The following is a 21,994-nucleotide window of genomic DNA, read 5'->3' on the forward strand; positions in this document are numbered from 1 at the left end:
CCTATATTTTCTAGTTGACATATCACAACGTGATTGGCTTACGGCACTGAATTCCAATTAGATGGGACGATATCATTAATCTTCATGTCATAAGCTGCAAGGGCCTTCTGGGGTGGGTATGCTGAAGCTTTTCCGAATATTATTTTTATTCTTGAAAAATGGGAAGATTCACGAGCGGTTTAGCAACCACATGCATAGAAATCACTTGAGGATGATTAATAATGTCAAATTCGATGACGTAATGACGTAGAAAATAATGTAAGATATCAAACGTTCAATGAATTCCTAGTAGCAGACGTCTGCGCTGTGGAATTGATTCCAATCTTCTTGCCCTCGTTTTTTTGTATGCTTGTGTGTGGTGGGGATGCCGAATCTTTTCTCGTGGCCTGCTGATAGCAACTGAAGCATGACCAGCCGAAAACGAGGACAATGATTCTTTAATGGAAACTTGAATGAATAGCTGAAATGATTTTTTTATCAAAAAAAAAATCTCATTCTTATATATTTATTAAAATAATTAAAACATTAAAATATACTATTTACTTTTATCAAGTAAATATTTTTTAATACACAGATGGGTTGTTGAAATGATTTATTTTTTATCTGGTGGAGTGTACATTAAAAAAAAACATATTTATACCATTCAAAACCTTATAAACAATTCGCCTTTTCTAAATTGCCAATGAGAAGCTTTTTTGAAAAAGTGGCATGTCCACGACATCAGACATTGACAAACTGAACTTAGGCGGCTTGCAGGTAAAATCATCACTTGATTGCTCGGCAAATCATGGTAAGATATTCTGAAGGTTTTTTTTTTTTTTTTTTTAATTTGCCTAAAATGAATCGTTTTTTTTTTTTTTAAATATTTATCCAAAACATCATTTTAGAATACACTGAATACTGGTAAATTGACCTGGCAACAAAATAAAATAGGTTGTAAACCAGGTTACACTATATGGTTCGACAACTATGTTCTAGAGCACACTAATTTCTTATGGGATGATTTTTTAAAAAAAATCAAAAAATATAAAAAGTACTAAAAAACTAAAAAAATGATTAATATTAACCAAAATACTTTTACTAAAACTATAACACATTACATAATATATATTTTTTAAAAATAATAATGAAACGATAGCACACTAAACTAACTCAAATTAATAATAATTATCCTACAAAACCTGCAATATAAACATAAAATAGTGATAAAATCATGAAAATCATAATGAAACAAAATAAAAAGCTACATTTATGCAAAATAATTATCAATTTTGAGGAATATAACTTAATTAGTTAAATTTATTTTTTAAATATTATTAATTCAAGTCTCATAAATTTTAAAATCATTAAAAACTTATATAATAATTAACTTCATAAACTCAAAAAATTAGTCAGCTGCAAGTAAACTTACCAAACACCCACAATTACAAATATATATATATATATATATAAAAGAGCTACCAGGACCTAGCTTTATACAAATGCTGCCCTACCTGTATCAATCAGATCCTCGTATCATTTGGACTCAAACCCAGCCCAAATGTAAAACAGCCAAATGTAAAACAGAATCAAAATTAGGCTAGTCTTGGTCAACGTTGTCAACTGGGTAAAAAATAGTAAATTTTAAGTAAACAAGGTTATGTAACAGCAAAAGTCAACAATTTAGCTGGGTTCACAAGCAAGGTTTCGGTTAAATGGGTTGCACGAGTAGTTACAGCACCCCTAATGTTCTTTTCTAACTTCGTTGCTTCAGCTTTTCTTGGACCCTGCAAGACAATTTTCCTGCACAAAAGAAACATGGGGTCTCGGATCAAAGACATGGATTGCTTCTATGGAATGTGGACATCTTTATCTGCATTGATTCAAAAGAAGCCTATTGCTAACAGTCATGGAACTATACAACATTGCTTCAAGGTTGTGCCTCCACCATCTGACATGAGAGATGTAGCAGCGGTGGCTGCAGTAGGGACAACCCCTGCTGAAACACCTGGTTTTGAAAAGTGCAGTAGCCTGCAAGATATAACACCACAGATTTCGGATGAAATAATATTGACCAGCAACAAATTCAAAAGAAACGTTCTTGCATGACCACCAAAGAAAATGCTAACCTAGGAAGTTTCCAATTGTACCATAGGGAGTCCTTGACTCTTGCTATGGGAATATATAAAGGGAACTGTCTAGAAGGGTTTGCAAATAGACATGTCAGGGATCATGAAGCTTACAGGGCAAGATATTCACAGAAAGATGACACAGCAACAACTACTTCAGAATATTTTTCAGCCTTTGCAGGAGCTGTTACTTCTACCACCTGAATGCCAGGAGTTACTGGCATAGTATCATCGATGGCGTGTAGTTTAGCATCTTATAAATAGATGACATTGTGACAGTTATCCGAGCACCCCTTTTGAAATGGGAGGCAGATTGGAGAGCACCCCTTTTGAAATGGGAGGCAGATCCCACTCTTAGCAGCTCATGGTCTAATTTGTAGCCAAGTGCATAAAATAATCGAAGCACATTCTTGCTTGCTTTGCTTTCAACCATAGTCCTAACCAGAACTGAGATTTGCTCAGCACCAGAACCCCTCATTGCACCCCCAACATATTTGACCGTCCTACAGCATAAAAGATTTCTGTAAACACACACAGAAAACAAGAAGCACGAGTGCATCTTGAAGCATAATGGAAACAACCACAAATCTTGACCATCCAAAAAAAAATCATATATCTCACCAGGGTTGAGGATGCTCAAGATCACACAATAGTTGAACCTCTGAAGACACAAGCCCTGGGAAAAGGAGCACAGACTTCGTGTTAGCAAGAAAGATCCCACAGATGTTTACATGGACAAAAAATTTCAAGACAAATCCTGACATTCTGAGATATCAAATGCAAGTGGGCGGCAGGGGAAGATGTTATAAGGTAAATATTATGTTTTTTAGTCAACGAGCTTCTATTGATATGTTTTCAGCTAACTACTAGCTACAGAAAGATGATTTAAACCATACCAAGAAATGAATACAGAAAACTTGAGATAGATGTGTAGATAAGGGATCCAGACATCTTTGCTTGGGCGCTTAAGAATTTGTAAGCATCACCACTGCCAAAAATGTGTGCTTACCATGAAGAAATCAAGAAGGCTGATAGAGGAAGTTTGAAGAATAGCAAATCAATCTTATTATTCTGTGTGTTTTCTACGGTGTATATACATAGTTTATATAGAAAAGATCTTATCTAAATAAGTAAACTGATAGACTAGCAACTAACATTTAGAACTTAATTACGGAAATTACAATCAAACTAAATCTTTAAGATATAATTTACAAATCAAGCGTTAATTGTTTTGATTCTGAATCTTAACATGCCCCCTCAAGCTGGAGTGGAGCATAGATGTCCAAGGTTCCCAGCTTATATAGCAGATTATGAAATAACAGGTTACCAAGAGGCTTTGTGAATATATCTGCCATCTGCTGTGTTGAAGATGCATAATTGGTCTTTATCAATCCTGATTGTATTTTCTCACGCATAGTATGACAATCAATTTCGATATGTTTTGTGCGTTCATGAAATACAGGGTTGGCTACAATGTGTAACGCAGCTTGGTTGTCACAATATAAGAGGGTTGGTTGCGAGTGTGGCACCTGTAAATCACATAAGAGCTGTTTAAGCCAAACCAACTCACAAGTAAGCAATGCCATTGATCTATATTCTAATTCTGCTGAAGAACGTGATACGACTGACTGTTTCTTGCTCTTCCAAGATATGGGAGCTCCTTCAAGGAAAACACAGAAGCCAGTAACAGATCACCTGGTTGTTGGATAACTTGCCCAATCAGCATCACAATACCCTTTCAACTGTAACTTTCCATGTGATGGAAACAAAATGCCTTGTCCTGGAGCCAGCTTCAAATATTGGAGGACACGGTGAGCTGCATCCAGATGAGGTTTCCTTGGTTGCTGCATGAATTGGCTAAGAACGTGTACTGAGAAGGCAATGTCCGGCCTTGTGATAGTGAGATACAAAAGACGGCCGACAAGGTGTCGATATGGTAATGGATCTTTGAGCAGTTCACCTTCTGAAGGGGTGAGTGGTTGGTTTTGTTCCATTGGAATTTTAGTTGGTCTTGACCCAATCATACCTGCATCTTTAAGTATATCAAGAGTGTATTTATGTTGAGAGATGACAATACCTTGTTTGGAGTAAGCAACTTCAATTCCAAGGAAGTACTTGAGATTGCCCAAATCTTTAATCCGAAAATGGTTGTGAAGAAACCTTTTAAGTTTTCTAACTGTGGCAGTGTCATTTCCTGTGATGATCATATCATTTACCTGCTGGTAAGGGACATAATGTCCAGGTATTGTTCAATTCAACAGCGGTTAATTCATTGTTTTTGACAAGTATTTTTCTGATGGTGTTTCTGTCATGGTGATGTTGGCGGAAGCAAAATAATGAGCAGTATTAGGTGCTGAATAACCGCTCTGATACCATAAAGAAAGCAAGAGGGCTGACAGAGAAAGTTTGAAGAATAGCAAAACAGTTTTATTATTCTGTGTGTTTTCTATAGTGTATATACATAGTTTATACAGAAAAGATCTTATCTAAATAAGTAAACTAACAGACTAGCAACTAACAGTTAGGACTTAATTACAGAAATTACAATCAAACTAAATCTTTAAGATATGATTTACAAATCAAGCGTTAATTGTTTTGATTCCGAATCTTAACATACCAAGGTTTCGGCCACTTTTTAGGCATAACTCATGGACCGTAGGTGTTCTTTATGAACACCACAAAGACCCCGAAGAAGAATCTCAAGGGCCTCTACGTGCTGCAAAATAAAATTGAAAAAGGAAATGAAAAACAAGCTAAAAAATTGAATTAGAAATCAAGCAGTCATGTGCATATGTACCTTCCATTTATAACAAAACACAAATCTCCACAGAATCTATGTAAAAAACACATAAGGGGGACAACAAACAGTGCTGAGATTTTGAGGTAACATAAATCTACAAAATAAAATTTAGAAAACCAAAAGCAGAAACTTGATAAACTTAAATTGATGTAAACTGATTGGCTAGATTAATGGCTTTCATCCCTACCAAATCTACAACATCAACAACCAAAACAGATAATATGGCAATGCTGGTATTTTGAAGAAGGTGCATAAATACAGAAAACAAAGTTTTCCAAACACAAAAAAATGACATTTAAACAGGTATAAAATGATGGATCTGATCCCTGAGGGGGTGGGGTGGGAGGGGTGGTTTGACGTGGCATATAACATGGTTAAAAGCCAGGGTTCTCACAAACCGAAATTATAGAGAAATTTAGAAAAAACTCTCTGATATTTTATTAAATCTTAATAATAATTTTCTTCTCAAAATAAACTAAACACCTCTATTTATATTAATTTTAAAATCCTTTATTTGAAAAGATTCCTAATTAAAACTAGAATCCTTTACAAAAAAGGATTCCTAATAAAAACTTACCTAATTAATAGAATTTATTTAATATTAAGATTTTTAAATTCTAATTAAAAACAAATAATTAAAACAACAACTTCAAGCTTTATATTAGGTGCTTCCGGGTTTCCTCGTAGATTTTTCTTTAGGCTTGGTCTTGTCTATCTAGTTCAAATATAGATGTAACATGCTCCATGCCAATAATCATGGATATTAAAAGCAAGAACATATAGCAAATACTGAATTGAACCACTTATGCATAAAATTAAACAAAAAACAAAACCAAACATACACTTGACAAACTTAAATGATGCAAAAAGATGGATCAGATTCCTGGCTTTGATTCTCTGAAAAGAGAAAGATCACTCAGTTTCTTCAGCTTCGCCCATTTGGGGGAATAATCTTCACTTCCATTTCTAGCATTCATAAACTACATCTCTTCTTAGTAAAGTTAAGGGAAAAGAAATTACTTGTACTGTTATAAATAACAAAAGCATTAGTATATAGCCATTATTGAAATCGATAAATTTAAATTGTTGTAAATTGAAGGATCAGATTTCTAGCTTGGAATCTCTGAATAGAAAGATTGCACAGTATATTCAGTGTAGATCATTTGGGGAAATAATCATCATTTCCATCTCAAGCTAATTGAACAACTAACGACGCAATGTGAATGCAAACTTACATCCAAAAGCACGATCAACCATGCCTCAAAATAAAAATGAGAAACCAATTATACAAACTTATTAAATTTCAATAGACAAAAAATAATGAAAATATCCTGAATTGGAATCTTCAGAAATAATCATCATTTGAGAAGACTATCATTAGTTGCACCTCTAAATTACAGAATCCACATCTATTATCAGCAAAGTAAAAAAGGATGGAGCACAGACACGCAGCCAATTGGTATCAAACAAAGCAAAGCTGATAAATTATAAAAAAATGATAAATTATTCTGCTTCGATCATTTGTGGAGAAAAACATCACTTACATCAACAAATTTCACAACATAATCTCTTATTATTTAGTTACTGCTTTTAGTGTCTAACACTAGTCATCGGCGACCAAAAATAAAGCCTGCACAGAAACCAATCACTCCTTTATAAAACAAAATCTAGTAAACACCGTTATATCACACCATAATCGTATCCACAAAAACACACAAGTAATTTTCAGAACTCCCATCGCATTTTTTAACAGCTTAATTAAAACATGACAGGAAAAAGAAATACTAAAAAGGGTCCTTGTAAAACACACACCTGAGTCTCTATAATTCCTTGTACCACACTCTCCATAGTTGCTCCCTTTATTTCATATAAAAAATATCCTGCATAAAAATTCTCCACTTCAGATGAAAGCCCAATTGCAATATAACAACGTAGAAACAATTAAAAAAAAATATCGCAAACTAAAACAAAACGAACGTGGGGTTCTTTGGCTCCGACAAATCCTAGTTTTGTCGTCAAGGAGGTGAATGGGGTTGAAGGGATAATAAAAGGGGACTCGTCATCTTTTCTTTAATCATTACGGATAAAACCCAGATCACCATACTCGAAAAGATCAAACTTTTATAATAAAAAACAGAAAGATTTTGTGGACTGGTTACTTGAGAGGCAGAGACAAGAATGGTGTCAGCCAGAGAGGGGTGGTTTAGGGATTTTGTGCTGTGTGTTTGTGTTTGTGTTGTTTTTTAAATTATTTTTTATTTAAAAGTATGTTAAAATATTTTTTTTCTATTTTTTTAAATTAATATATTAAAATTATTTTAAAAAATAATAAAATTTAAATTTAAATTTAAAAAAATAAATATTTTTAAAATATATATATAAAGAAAAAACATTTCAAGTTATCAGAAGTACGAATTTGGCCTCAAAAGCCGGCAACCAATTTGGCCCAACAATAACAGAAAAGAATGTTTTGTTAGTAATTGTTGCCCTGTGACAATTGGAGCAGCGTTGAATTAGAGTTTTATGAAATTTTAAGTTTTTTTTTAAAAAATATTTTAAATTTTTTTTAAAATACAGATATTAAAAATAATATTTTAAAAATAAATAAAAATTATTTCAATATATTTTTAAGTAAAATATACTTTAAAAAGTTATTTATATCATTGTTACAAATACCCTTCTTTAGTTATATTTCATAACATTATTAACATTAGTTGTCATTAAATTTAAACTAAAATTAAATTAATTAAAAAATAAAATAGAATAAAATGGTGATTGTGTAATTTTTTAAATTCTTTGAGCATGTTTATTTTTTCATTTTAAAAATATTTTTAAAAAATTTAAAAATTTTATTTTTTTCTTTACTTCAAATTAATTTTTTTAGTATTTTTAGTTTATTTTAAAGTTTTAAAATCAAAAAATATTTTAAAAAATAATTAGCTGTACACCTAAAACCCCTATAGGTATTCTTTTATTTTTTTTTTATAAATGTTGCATTTATTGTAGCAATGGTGTTTGTGTGATTTTCTTAAACTCTTAGTCTTTTATTTTATTTTATTTTGTTAACACGTCTTATGTTCTTGTTCTTTTTACATGTTACGAGGTGGTTGTGTTGTTTTAAGCTTCTTCCACGTCACGTCTTATGTTCCTCCTCCTCTTCTCTCCTTTTTTACACCTCAGCTCATGGTCCTTTGTCTTTTTAAACGTGTTGCAAGGTTGTGTTGTTTTAGATTTCTTCCACGTGACTTTAGCATTACACGTGTGGTATAATTAGTTTTGATAGCAAACCTCAAGCATTCTTTTTCTTGTTCTTTTTTCGTTCACTATTTACTAACCAGCAACAGATTATATTTTAAGGTGGTTTCTTAATAAAAATATATTAAAAATAATTTTTTAATAAAATATTATTAATATCAAAATATTAAAACGATATACCTGCACCTTTTTCTTCTTCGATAAGTTTTTTTTGGCTTCTTTTACCACTTGAGGTAAATGAGGGTTTGAATCTGGGGCTTTCTTCTAGAGGAGGAGAGGGATAAGTTGAACGGGGATAAATTCTAGGCACTGCAACGACAGTGGTGGCTTTCGTCTGCAGTGAACGAGGATAAATTCTAGGCTCTGCGATGATGGTGGCGGCGTTCGTCTGCAGTGAACGAGGGTAAATTTTTTTATTCTGAACACGATTCGTCTTCGTTTAGTGATTGATAATAATGTAGAAAAATCAATAATAATGATACGATATCGTTTTATGCTAGATGAGCCAATCCAATGCTTGAAAAACGGGTTTAGTTTTCAGGTTCATGTTAGTGGTTTCCTTCATTCTTTTATTTATCCAAAGTATTTCATCATTCTTTCAATGTTTCGTTTCCTTACAAAAACAAATTTAGATTTCTAAGTAGTCTTTTTGTGCTGAACTATTTAATCTTGAGTTGTAGTTTTCTTTATCCGACAATGTTTCGTTTCACGATCTTACGTTAATTTATCATACCCTAAACCAAAATCTCTCCTAAAAGATTAATTTTCTAGTATTCTGAATTGATTAAAATATTCAGAATTTCTTTTATATATATATATATATATATATATGTAAAAACTGCTAGTCAAAATAATTAATTTGAATGGAATTTCAATGAAATAAATTCATAAATATCATTAAAATATAATTTTAAAGCAGGTGATGAGATGCTAGTAGATGAATATGTCATTGTCTTTAGATTGCAAGGGTGACTCACAACTAATTTTTAAATTAAATTTCTATAATATTTATAAATTCATTTTATCGATATTTTTCTAGTGATAATAAGAGTTTCATTATCAGACTAATTCATTCTTCTTCTTTTTTGCTTTTTTTCATGTCATTTTTTTTTCTATATGCATTAGATTTTATATTTTTTTTTCAAGTCATTGGATATAAATATCATTAAAATACAATTTTAAAGCAGGTGATGAGATGCTAGTAGATAAGCATGTCATTGTCTTTAGATCGCAAGGATGACTCACTACTAATTTTTAAATTATTTTTTTTTATCATATTTATAAATTCGTTTTAATGATATCTTTTAAGTAATAATAAGAGTTTCATTATAAGAGTAATTCATTCATTCATTTTTTGTTCTTTTTTCTTTTTCTTTTTTCCATGTCATTTTTTTTTCCTGCAAGCGTTAGATTTTTTTTTTTTCAAGTCATTGGATATTTATAAAAATACACATTGGCTTTTGCATGGATTAATTATCTAAAAAAAGGAATGCCAAAATAAGAATTTATTAGCCGCGCATGTGCTGCATGTGCTCCTATAAATTTTAATGAGTTGTGCGCGTAGCACGTGTAACACTTATTGGTGACGCATGTACTAAATACATTATCTATACGTTATGCATGTACACAAGTACGAGTGACAATTATTTTCTCCAACTAACAAACTATAGTAGTTTGGAAAATAAGTTTATTAATTATACACAATTTTCAAGTTGTATTTCTTATTTATGATTCATGAATAGAATAATTATTAAAAAAAAAAAACACCTTGTCATAAAGTTCTAAACGTATGACAAACCTAAACAAATTCAATAAAAAGTGGTTTAACTCAAAAATACTGTTAGATCTGCAACGGGAGCAGAGGCTGATATTTGTACTCCCTGCGCTATAACCATGCTTCCCGGTCCTCTCTCTCTCTCTCTCTCTCTCAACCGAACCGACAATTCCATACCTCGAAAGAGCCCTACCTAATATCATTTATTCTGGGTGTCTTCATTGCCTATGTTAAGAGTGTTAACAGCTGTCCTTTCTTTCTTTTTTCCTCCAAAAAGCTCCACCATCCATAATACACGAAACAGTGCTAAAACATTAAGAAAGGCCCCTCCTGTCTCTTGCTCGCAGAGAGTAAACTCCAATTTCCTTAAATTAATATGTGTTTTTCTCTATGAATCATGGAGTCGGTAACTAGTATCTAGAATTAACCCAGAAAAAGAAAAGGTAGCAGGCAATAGGCAGTGAGTAGCAAACAGTTTAGCGAGAAAATGCTCAAGAAAAAAAAGAAGCTGCGGAATTGTTCATTCCCCTCTCGAAAGTGAACCAGTCAAGTCAAAAAGGAGACCCTATAACTCGTCCTCAGAACCCAACCTCTTAAAAGTTAAAGCATAAATCGATGTTTGAGTTCGGACTTCGGATGGACCTCAGTAAGCGAGATCGGAAGCTTGCAAAACAGAAGAAAACATATGAAAAGTTTAACATGTATGTGAAATTTATTTATTTTATTTAGATTAATTTTTTTATGTTTTTGGATTTCAGATGTATTAACATCGAGAATAATTTAAAAAAATAAAGAAAATATTATTTTAATATATATATATATAAACACTTTAAAATCCAACAATACTGTGCCGAAGTTTCAATGTAAGTCTGTCTACAGTCAATGCTGACACCTTCACATGTCTAAAGAAACTGAGGAACCTACTTTTAATCGCAATTTCAAAACAGATTAAGAGGAACAATTTTGAAGATCATGATCACCATTTTGATTCAACTCTTACTAATTACTGAGAATACATATTAAGTTAAGGGATTATAGAAATGGTCAGCACAGCGACATTTCCAGCCAAGTGGCCTATAATCTGGGAACCTATTACCTGCAGGATACGAGTCGAAGAACTCATCAATACTGCTAGTTTTAGCTGAACCCATTTGAACTGGCTGGTTTTGACTCGGTAGAGCTGGTACTTGAACTGCTATGCACGGGTGGCAACCATTGCATTTGCTGTGGCAACTTGGTGGGGTCGAACCTAGCCTTGCCTTCTCCTCAAAAGCTATACCCTACTCAAAAGATCATAGCTTGTAGCATCAAAACAAACCAGGAGGAGGTAGGGAGGTGAGGTGAGTTCAGGCTTACGTACCTTGTGAGGAGAAGTTGGAGGCTGTAAGTGTTGATCAAAACAAGAGATCGGATAGAGCATAAAATATATAGAAATTGCAGTTAGCAGTGATCTAGAGGCAGGTAACAGGTGACAAGAACCCATTGTATATGGTCATCAAACAAAGCCTTTCATGCATCGTGACCAAGAAGAAGCCATAGCAACTAGCTATATCCCCAGTAAAGAAGTTAAATGAAAGGGCTCAGAGTAGTTTGAAGCCCAGGTTGGCACTTGGCGGTTTGCTTCTTGTAACTCTCCCTGTCACAGTAAGCAGCTCAAGAAACAAACAAGGGAAGGGACAGAATCTGGTTAATTTTCGTCCATGTCCCTGTATATAGAGAGAAGAGAAGCAAGAGTGCGCCAATTAAAAGGACAAGTTGAGTGGTGGGTGATGACTGAGAGAAAGGAAGACTACGGACTGAACTTCAGTGTATTATATTTAATAAAATTTATTTTTAATATTCATTTATTAAAACAATAAAATATACCAAAAGATTAATTCAAAATATGATTGGATTGCAGATGCCAAAACAAGACCTGCTAGGTGATAACGTTGAGGGTGTGGCAAACAGTGAAAGGAAAGATAGCTATCACATGCAGCACAGTGCAATTTAAGGGAATGTGCTTTTCCAACAGTACTACAGCCCCTTGACTGAAAAATTATAACGCAAATTTAAATCTCCATTCCAAACTAAACTTTAAATTTAAATTAATTCCAAACCTAAACTGATATTAAATATATTGAGGATACGTTTATGAACTAGATAACTAAAGCCAAAAACTCAGAGAAGTCAAATGCACAGTTTAATAAAAAAAATAGTTATAATTTTATATATAATTACAGGATTAAGTTTAAATTTAAACGGAAAGTTCTACAAGTCTAATTTCAAAGAGGAGTCCATTCCGCTGTAATCAGTCAAGATCTGGAAAACTTTCAAGTTAGACTACAATATTCTTTACTTTTTCTGATTTCGATTATTTTTCTACTTAATTTTATATTTAATTACCTTTTCTACGATTCTTTTACTTATATCAATTCTTACTTTGTATAAAAATAGTTGATATATTATTTTTTATTGTATTATTGAATTATAAGCTTTTTTTAAAAATATCAAAGTTTCCATGTAGCTTTCTAATTTAAAAATTGTAATTTTTATTTACACAATGAATTACATCAGAAACCTTGTATTCAAGTCTCAAACAAAGAGTTCAGGTTGTGTGAAAAAATGTAGTGTAAATTATGTTTTTAAAAATTTTAAATTTTTTTTTAAAATAAAAAATTATATATTTATATCGTTTTGATATGATAATATTAAAAATAATTTTAAAAAATAAAAAATATATATTTTAACTTATATCTAAATAAAACAATACTTTAAATCATATCTGCTGCTATAATTTAAAATCAGCTATAGAGATGGTTTTAAATGCATAGTTTACATTACTAGTAACAGCTTAATAAATAGATTACATTGTTTCGAACAGCATACCTTTATATTTTTCTAAAAAAAATTGAGTTGCAATATTCTCAGCATTGCAACTTTTAGCCGAGATATTCTCTTAAATATTTTATTTATTTATGATAGTTTATCAAATATTTTTTTAATACAAGCTATTTAAAAAAATAAATCTGGAGAATCCAAGTCAGAAGTGATGGGCCCTTTACTAAAATGCTCTTGCCCAATAAATGAAAACTATAAAATAAAATAAAATAAAAAAGAGTGGATCATATCAGCTGCATCACGAAGAACGCAGGAAAAGAATTCGTGAACGTACACTTTAATTAATTAGACGGGTATTCTGTGTCCGCTTTAACTTTTTTCCATGTTTTTCCTGACTTGTTGCTCTGATTTTACAGATTCATAGCAGAAGTGTCGAGCTGCTCCGTGGCAGATCAAGACGTTTTTAAATGAGAGGTAAATTACTAATAAATATTATATTATATATAGATATATATATTAAAAATTAATTTAAAATAAATATACTAACTCTGCAAAATTAATTTAAAAGTATTTTTAAAATAAAAAACTTACAAAAAAAATATTTTTTTCTTTTCTTTTTAAAGAAAAAACTAATAGACACTAGTTAAAATCAGGCATGTATAAAAAACCTTACAAAAAAAATAGTTCTTTTTTTAAAAAACTAACCGAAATTAAAATCAGGCATGTAAGCATGTATTAATTCTTCTTTAGGCGCTAACGAAACACAAATTACTTGACAAAAAAAATAAAAAAAATAAAAATTATTTAATCATCTATCATGATTATTATTTTATAGGAAGGCACAAGATAATTAATATCATAAAAAAATCAATATCAAATTAAAACAATTTTAATTTTATTAATATCAATCTTTATTCACTACTAATAATTGGAATATATACCTGTTCATCTTGTGAAATAGTTTAATTCCATTTGGCAACTAATTTAATTGAAAATTACATAACCTTTAATCAATTCAAAACAATCAAATCAATGTTTATTGTTCAAAATCTACAAGTGTCCACAATTCACCTTTAATTGATGCAAAACATTATATATATATATATATCAAAACCCTTAAATTATTAACAACCCTACTATTTTTAATAATTAATTATAAAAAAATAAAATTAAAATTAGATAATAAAATAAATAAAAAATGAAGAAAATTTATCTAAAATAAAAAAAAAATTACTTGCTTACTTGAACGTGAAAAGAAATTTATACAAAGGAGAGAGGTCGGAAACAACGGCTCAAAAAAAAAAAAAAAAAGCTCTTGGATAGTGAGGGGAAAAAAAAAAAAAAAAGAGGAAAAACGTTTAGGGAAATGAGAAATGAGCTGGGACAAGTGCTGAAACCTAAACATAAGACATATATTATATATATAATTTATTATATTAAAATACAAGCAACAATATTTTCTCAGCATCCCTGCGTGCGTCAACCTCTCAAGCCCTCACCATACTATTATATTAATATTCTAATATAAAGGTATTTAAAATAATTAATTAGTATTATGTATTTTTTTATATAAAAATATATATTTTTTAATTTTTTATATAAATTAAAATTATAAAAAAAAATACTGAAAAATATATATATTTATAAAATTATAAGTAAAAACTCATGGCAGCAAAAGCTAGGCCCCTTGCCTCATCTGCTGCCAGCAATAGCTCCACAGCCATACAGCCCCTGGGCATCTTCACGCATGCCAAACAAACACCCGTAGATTCTAGTTCTTGGCTATCTGAGGGTTTGAATCAAAATACAAAAACTCAACCGTAAGTTTTTTGATGTGTGTGTATATATATAGAGTTCGGTGCACAAAATTAGTGGAGACTTGAGAAATTGGATTGTCTTAATGAAGGCATACACAAGCACTAAATTCAAATGAAGCACGTCATGTCAAACCATCTTGGGCCCAAACGCTCCTAATGCTATTGAGTATTGCGGTGTAGGTTAGGCAGCGACAGCATGTTACGTGTTTTGCATTTAAACCCACAAAGTCAACCAAGAGGTACCACTGATTCAGAATTTAACCAGTTTGATCGATATAATTCTTCATCTACAATCGCAGGCGGTATGTTCCATGTTCCAAGAGGATACCCAGACATCTTCCCACCTAATTGAATGGAGAACAAATCACCATCAGCAGAAAAAAGATTCTTAACCTCATACGAGTTTTCACTTCAAAGCACACAAAGTACCTTCTTTGGTAGCTTCTTCACATCTCCTCTGATAATTTGTGGACAGTTGAGGGTCCAGAGTTTTCAATAAACTGCTATACTTCTCTTCCGCTTCAGCAATGTATTTAGCCTGTAAAGGATCAATAAAAAACATCTTTCCCTTAAAAATTACCAGGTAATAGAGTATATAGATTGATATTTTAATCTAATTCAATAGATTAATGAATTGACATCAGGGGCTTTCCAAAGAAGAAAGTAATATAAATCGTCTGTTTCACCAGTCCCTGCCTCTAATATCATCATTATTGCAACAAAAAAAATTGGTACTTTGGTATCAACTGGCATGATCATATCGAGTTTGTCTGCTGATAGAACACCAAGAAAATTATGTCGCTGAAGTAACAAGGCAACCACTTAAATTTTTAAATCTATTCAGTTACCTCAGCTGAAACTCATACAGACAACATTCACACTCCCACTACCCCTCACCACTACAAAACTCTCAAGCTCCCGCTCCAAAAGAGTACAAGCTTTCTCAATCGAAGAGAAAATTTATGCAGCCAATACCTTCCTATTAAATTTAACAAATAAAATGCTCAGATCACTCACCAGCATGGCTGGGGCCATTGCCGGTCCATATATTCTGACAAACATGCGCAAGATATTGAAATTATTTTCTAGCACATCATCCTACACAAAAAACGCATGCTTTTAAAATTAGAGTTGGGCAAATCAAAAGGAACCGCAATAAAAATTCCTACAAATGGGATATGAACTTACCTCATAGTCAAACCTACAACATTGCCATTGAACTCTTCATTTTGGGTAACTGATCATGCTTGGCACATAAATTATAGCAACAAAAAAAAAACCATTAGCTCTGTAATAACATAATAAAAGAAAGAGATCACGAAAGCAAGAAAGAGTGATCACTCCGTACCACTCATGCAAGCCCATGAGAGGGGAGGCAAATACACATTTACACTTAGCCATGCAAATGCATCCCAAAGCTAAGATGAGACATTTCTATAGCATTAAATATGATTTTGTGTCTATTCTACACCATACAATTTTATATCTGATTATTTTGCAAAAATTGTTGTTTTTAAATAGTTAATGAGTTGGCATCCTTTATAGCCATAAAAAAAAAACACCACTTAAAATCTAAATACAGAATAAGGATAAATTGATAAAGAAAGAAAGAAGGAAAGAAAATAAGCACTTACAGATCGTCAGACACTTCCACTAGAAATTCTGAGATGGATAAGAATTCCATATGCACATCATTTACCTTCAGCAAAACTTCAAGAAAATACGTTTAGCCTAATTACATACATCTAACCAAACAACAGGCTACATATTACTCGGTAACTAGCAGGAGTGAGAGGTGGAAAAGAAAGGACTGGCCAAATTAATCAGGGTTTGACGGAATTCTCTAAATGAAAACATGACAGAAATTTGTTTTATGATCTTGACAATGCCTGACGAAAAAAGGTTAAATTCTTTTAAGATGTATTTTAAAAAGAAAAGGAAATTATTTGACATGTAAAAATAGAAGAATAAAATGAGTGAAATCACCAACAGATATGTACCTTTTCCCCTCTTAACTGGTACAGGAGAAGATTCAGAACTCGATAGTCAAAGGATTTCAAATGAACTGCCCTCATTACATCTTCAACTAAAATCTGAAAAGCAAGGTTATGATCAGGCATAAACAAACGAACCTTGAGTCAGCCTATGATTCACTGCTACTAAATTAAACCCCTCAAACTCTCTGGAAGAATCTTAGTAAGCTATTTCAAGTGAACTAGTGACCCTTTTGTACTAGTTTCCTCCTATTTAATTCAAAAGGCATGGAACACGAGAATGTGTCAAAAGAACCTTGATTGTGAGCAGTGTGATCCAGTGATATACAATATCTGATATAAGAAAATAAATCGGCCATGCTCAAATTTAACATGTATCCTACTTATGAATCCACAATTGGCCCTGGAGTCATTCATCAAATGTTGATATTACTGATGTTTATGCACTGATGGACTTGATTTCTTCTCTATCTATGAGGTGCTAAAACATAATTTGATGGTAAAAAAGAAAAATTCCGCAGCACAGTATTTAAACATCTTAATGCTCATAGATCCATCCTATGACATTGTTTTCAAGGTGGACCAGCTGAGGTCAGACTGATAATTCATGTTACTCTGACTACTTACAGTGCTACAGTAAGGATATTTTAGGAAATGACACCCGTAGATGAAAAACAAGCCAGCAAGAATAGAATTAATTTAGGAAAAACTGAACCGGATGAATGTGTGTACCTCAGTTTGGTTCACGAGTGCAGAGCATAGCTTTCTTTCCAAATCCCAATACTCTTGTCCAAACCTGAGTTCTTCATTGATCCTTAACCGAATATGAAAAAACAAACAATATAGCTTATATTCAGATTTCAAGCTTCACCTCATTACCCCAACGCCAAAGACAATGATAATAAAAATAATATGAAACAATACCTCTCTGTCAAAAGGCCATGATGTTGAAGCTGACCCACAAGGGGTCCAAATGGGTCGTTTTTTAACATATCTATAAGCTTACCAATCCACCTTTCACTCACTTCCTGAATGTCAAATTGGAAGGCATTGAAACAAATGAAAATCAACAATAAAACAGTCACTACATTTTCATCATATCTCTTCCGAAGCTCACAGTTCTTACCATGTGAGGTTTTCTTTCTACAGCTCCAACTCTACTGGTTTGCATATTGACTATCTTTTCATTTAAACCATCCATCTACATATATATATATATAAAAAAAAAATACAGTTATTCAGGAAAAAAATCTGAGGAAAAAAACCCCTAGCCGCACAATACAAAAAAAATCCACAGCTGCAATTCCAATTCCTAACCTGATAAATGTAACTTTCAGTGAATGAAAGCAGAGGTAAATATTTGAATATCGATTGTGGCTTATTTATGTCCATTTCATGAAACATAAAGTACGATCTGCACTATTAATTCCCAAAAATAAAATAAATAAATAAAACCGCCAGTCAATGCATAAGTTTACAAATAACTAATAGCAACAATAAAAAAAAAAAAACAAATAACTCTGCTTACAAAATCCTCAAGAGTAGAATTTGCGCGTTGCATGGCATCCAAGCCAACCAATGCCATATCTTCCAAATCACTATTACTATTAGCAATACGCTTGCTTTCCGTTTGCAGCACCGCTTCTTCCAGATTAAACAAGAGCGACGCTTCTTCGAGAAAAGAACCCGAAATCTTGCACAAAAAAAAAAACGATTAAAAAAAATCAGTATCATATAAAATGTTTACTTTGATGTGGCAATTGTAATCGAGTAAGATAGTAGTCACTTTTGGAAGGTGTTGGTTGATGAGAGTGAGTTTGTCCTTGAAATCTAGATCGCCGCACTGTTGTATCAGGAGGAGGAAGAGATTGGCGAGGAAGCGATTAGAGTGGTGTTTATCAGAAGAAGAAGGAGAAAGTAAGGCATGCGATTCCATCAGTGTTATCATTCTCTGAACTTCTTCTAGTTTCTTCAGCTCTTCCATGCTTCACTCACTCCCTCGCTCCAGAGATGTTTTGCAATTTGGGGAAAATGGAAAGAGGGACTGCGAATGCTTAAGTGGAAATTCAGCTTACCGGTATATATAGAAAAAACTGCACGACATCGTTTAAAGTCACATTACGGGTCACGCTGCGGTTTTCAGTTTTCACTATTTCAAGGGAAAAAATCGAACTGTCCTTAAACAAATATGTCTGTCCATAACATGAGTTTTGCAAGGCATTCCATTTCCTTCATTAATTTCAATATATATATACATATATATATACATATGTATATACATATATATACATATGTATATATATATGGTTATTTCAATTTTTTGGCATGTTCAAAGTTTAATTTTCTCTCTCTATTTTTTAAGGTTTTTAATGTTTGTGTAATCTAAGTTTTTTCTTTTATGGATCTCAAATTTCTTTAAACTTTTAAAATTAAATTTTAATATTTTTAGGCTATTACCATTTCTTTTATGGTTTGAGAGGTTGTCTAGAAAATGAAAAAAAAAGGCAGAAAATTTAAAATGTATAATGATTCTTAAAATGACATAATGAAGTAGAAAAAAATAAAAGGAAGTAGGTAAGTTAATTAATTATTTAAAAATGTTTGTTTTTATGGTCTAAGCTGTTTTTAAAGCAATTTTTAAATTATTTTTTAAATGAAAAAATAAATTAATATTTTTTATTTTTTAAAATAAATTTAATGTGTTTACTTTGAAGAATATCTAATAAAAATCATCATCTTTTCAATTTTAAAAAATATTTTTAAAAAAATTAGTATTCAAATCATAATTATTAAACCCGAATCTATCGAGTAAGTAGCACGTGTAACACTTATTGGTGACGCATGTACTAAATACATTATCTATACGTTATGCATGTACACATGCACGAGTGACAATTATTTTCTCCAACTAACAAACTATAGTAGTTTGGAAAATAAGTTTATTAATTATACACAATTTTCAAGTTGTATTTCTTATTTATGATTCATGAATAGAATAATTATTAAAAAAAAAAAACACCTTGTCATAAAGTTCTAAACGTATGACAAACCTAAACAAATTCAATAAAAAGTGGTTTAACTCAAAAATACTGTTAGATCTGCAACGGGAGCAGAGGCTGATATTTGTACTCCCTGCGCTGTAACCATGCTTCCCGGTCCTCTCTCTCTCTCTCTCTCTCTCAACCGAACCGACAATTCCATACCTCGAAAGAGCCCTACCTAATATCATTTATTCTGGGTGTCTTCATTGCCTATGTTAAGAGTGTTAACAGCTGTCCTTTCTTTCTTTTTTCCTCCAAAAAGCTCCACCATCCATAATACACGAAACAGTGCTAAAACATTAAGAAAGGCCCCTCCTGTCTCTTGCTCGCAGAGAGTAAACTCCAATTTCCTTAAATTAATATGTGTTTTTCTCTATGAATCATGGAGTCGGTAACTAGTATCTAGAATTAACCCAGAAAAAGAAAAGGTAGCAGGCAATAGGCAGTGAGTAGCAAACAGTTTAGCGAGAAAATGCTCAAGAAAAAAAAGAAGCTGCGGAATTGTTCATTCCCCTCTCGAAAGTGAACCAGTCAAGTCAAAAAGGAGACCCTATAACTCGTCCTCAGAACCCAACCTCTTAAAAGTTAAAGCATAAATCGATGTTTGAGTTCGGACTTCGGATGGACCTCAGTAAGCGAGATCGGAAGCTTGCAAAACAGAAGAAAACATATGAAAAGTTTAACATGTATGTGAAATTTATTTATTTTATTTAGATTAATTTTTTTATGTTTTTGGATTTCAGATGTATTAACATCGAGAATAATTTAAAAAAATAAAGAAAATATTATTTTAATATATATATATATAAACACTTTAAAATCCAACAATACTGTGCCGAAGTTTCAATGTAAGTCTACAGTCAATGCTGACACCTTCACATGTCTAAAGAAACTGAGGAACCTACTTTTAATCGCAATTTCAAAACAGATTAAGAGGAACAATTTTGAAGATCATGATCACCATTTTGATTCAACTCTTACTAATTACTGAGAATACATATTAAGTTAAGGGATTATAGAAATGGTCAGCACAGCGACATTTCCAGCCAAGTGGCCTATAATCTGGGAACCTATTACCTGCAGGATACGAGTCGAAGAACTCATCAATACTGCTAGTTTTAGCTGAACCCATTTGAACTGGCTGGTTTTGACTCGGTATAGCTGGTACTTGAACTGCTATGCACGGGTGGCAACCATTGCATTTGCTGTGGCAACTTGGTGGGGTCGAACCTAGCCTTGCCTTCTCCTCAAAAGCTATACCCTACTCAAAAGATCATAACTTGTAGCATCAAAACAAACCAGGAGGAGGTAGGGAGGTGAGGTGAGGTGAGTTGAGGCTTGCTTGTGAGGAGAAGACCAGGAGGAGGTAGGGAGGTGAGGTGAGTTCAGGCTTACGTACCTTGTGAGGAGAAGTTGGAGGCTGTAAGTGTTGATCAAAACAAGAGATCGGATAGAGCATAAAATATATAGAAATTGCAGTTAGCAGTGATCTAGAGGCAGGTAACAGGTGACAAGAACCCATTGTATATGGTCATCAAACAAAGCCTTTCATGCATCGTGACCAAGAAGAAGCCATAGCAACTAGCTATATCCCCAGTAAAGAAGTTAAATGAAAGGGCTCAGAGTAGTTTGAAGCCCAGGTTGGCACTTGGCGGTTTGCTTCTTGTAACTCTCCCTGTCACAGTAAGCAGCTCAAGAAACAAACAAAGGAAGGGACAGAATCTGGTTAATTTTCGTCCATGTCCCTGTATATAGAGAGAAGAGAAGCAAGAGTGCGCCAATTAAAAGGACAAGTTGAGTGGTGGGTGATGACTGAGAGAAAGGAAGACTACGGACTGAACTTCAGTGTATTATATTTAATAAAATTTATTTTTAATATTCATTTATTAAAACAATAAAATATACCAAAAGATTAATTCAAAATATGATTGGATTGCAGATGCCAAAACAAGACCTGCTAGGTGATAACGTTGAGGGTGTGGCAAACAGTGAAAGGAAAGATAGCTATCACATGCAGCACAGTGCAATTTAAGGGAATGTGCTTTTCCAACAGTACTACAGCCCCTTGACTGAAAAATTATAACGCAAATTTAAATCTCCATTCCAAACTAAACTTTAAATTTAAATTAATTCCAAACCTAAACTGATATTAAATATATTGAGGATACGTTTATGAACTAGATAACTAAAGCCAAAAACTCAGAGAAGTCAAATGCACAGTTTAATAAAAAAAATAGTTATAATTTTATATATAATTACAGGATTAAGTTTAAATTTAAACGGAAAGTTCTACAAGTCTAATTTCAAAGAGGAGTCCATTCCGCTGTAATCAGTCAAGATCTGGAAAACTTTCAAGTTAGACTACAATATTCTTTACTTTTTCTG

General features: G+C 32.3%; 3 protein-coding genes and 1 pseudogene across 6 annotated transcripts; all 4 read right to left on the minus strand.

Annotated features, from left to right (window-relative positions):
• Positions 1–122: 122 nt before the first annotated feature.
• Positions 123–21,444, minus strand: LOC105130298 (EPIDERMAL PATTERNING FACTOR-like protein 1). 2 transcript variants are annotated; one of them, XM_011032739.1, is made up of 3 exons: positions 21,009–21,444; positions 20,682–20,870; positions 123–408 (listed from the first exon to the last, which is right to left on the minus strand). In XM_011032739.1, exons 1-3 carry the CDS (start codon positions 21,129–21,131, stop codon positions 286–288), a joined length of 435 nt encoding a protein of 144 aa, XP_011031041.1. In that variant the 5' UTR covers positions 21,132–21,444; the 3' UTR covers positions 123–285. The 2 variants fall into 2 exon arrangements, with proteins under 2 accessions (XP_011031041.1, XP_011031042.1); XM_011032740.1 differs by lacking the exon at positions 123–408 and having other exon boundaries at positions 20,543–20,870.
• LOC105130301 (mediator of RNA polymerase II transcription subunit 18-like) lies at positions 1,493–7,110 on the minus strand (annotated as a pseudogene).
• LOC105130300 (EPIDERMAL PATTERNING FACTOR-like protein 1) lies at positions 10,890–11,594 on the minus strand. Its single transcript, XM_011032744.1, has 2 exons — positions 11,298–11,594; positions 10,890–11,217 (listed from the first exon to the last, which is right to left on the minus strand). Exons 1-2 carry the CDS (start codon positions 11,418–11,420, stop codon positions 10,957–10,959), a joined length of 384 nt encoding a protein of 127 aa, XP_011031046.1. The 5' UTR covers positions 11,421–11,594; the 3' UTR covers positions 10,890–10,956.
• LOC105130299 (uncharacterized) lies at positions 14,572–18,639 on the minus strand. Of its 3 annotated transcripts, XM_011032741.1 has the most exons (12): positions 18,355–18,639; positions 18,097–18,261; positions 17,886–17,987; positions 17,695–17,769; positions 17,493–17,596; positions 17,301–17,382; positions 16,575–16,667; positions 16,209–16,273; positions 15,763–15,775; positions 15,592–15,672; positions 15,004–15,112; positions 14,572–14,918 (listed from the first exon to the last, which is right to left on the minus strand). In XM_011032741.1, exons 1-12 carry the CDS (start codon positions 18,550–18,552, stop codon positions 14,803–14,805), a joined length of 1,203 nt encoding a protein of 400 aa, XP_011031043.1. In that variant the 5' UTR covers positions 18,553–18,639; the 3' UTR covers positions 14,572–14,802. The 3 variants fall into 3 exon arrangements, with proteins under 3 accessions (XP_011031043.1, XP_011031044.1, XP_011031045.1); XM_011032742.1 differs by lacking the exon at positions 15,592–15,672; XM_011032743.1 differs by lacking the exons at positions 17,695–17,769; positions 17,886–17,987.
• Positions 21,445–21,994: the final 550 nt, after the last annotated feature.

Source organism: Populus euphratica, unplaced genomic scaffold, assembly GCF_000495115.2.
Source record: "Populus euphratica unplaced genomic scaffold, PopEup_1.0 scaffold45.1, whole genome shotgun sequence".
Lineage (NCBI taxonomy): Eukaryota > Viridiplantae > Streptophyta > Magnoliopsida > Malpighiales > Salicaceae > Populus > Populus euphratica.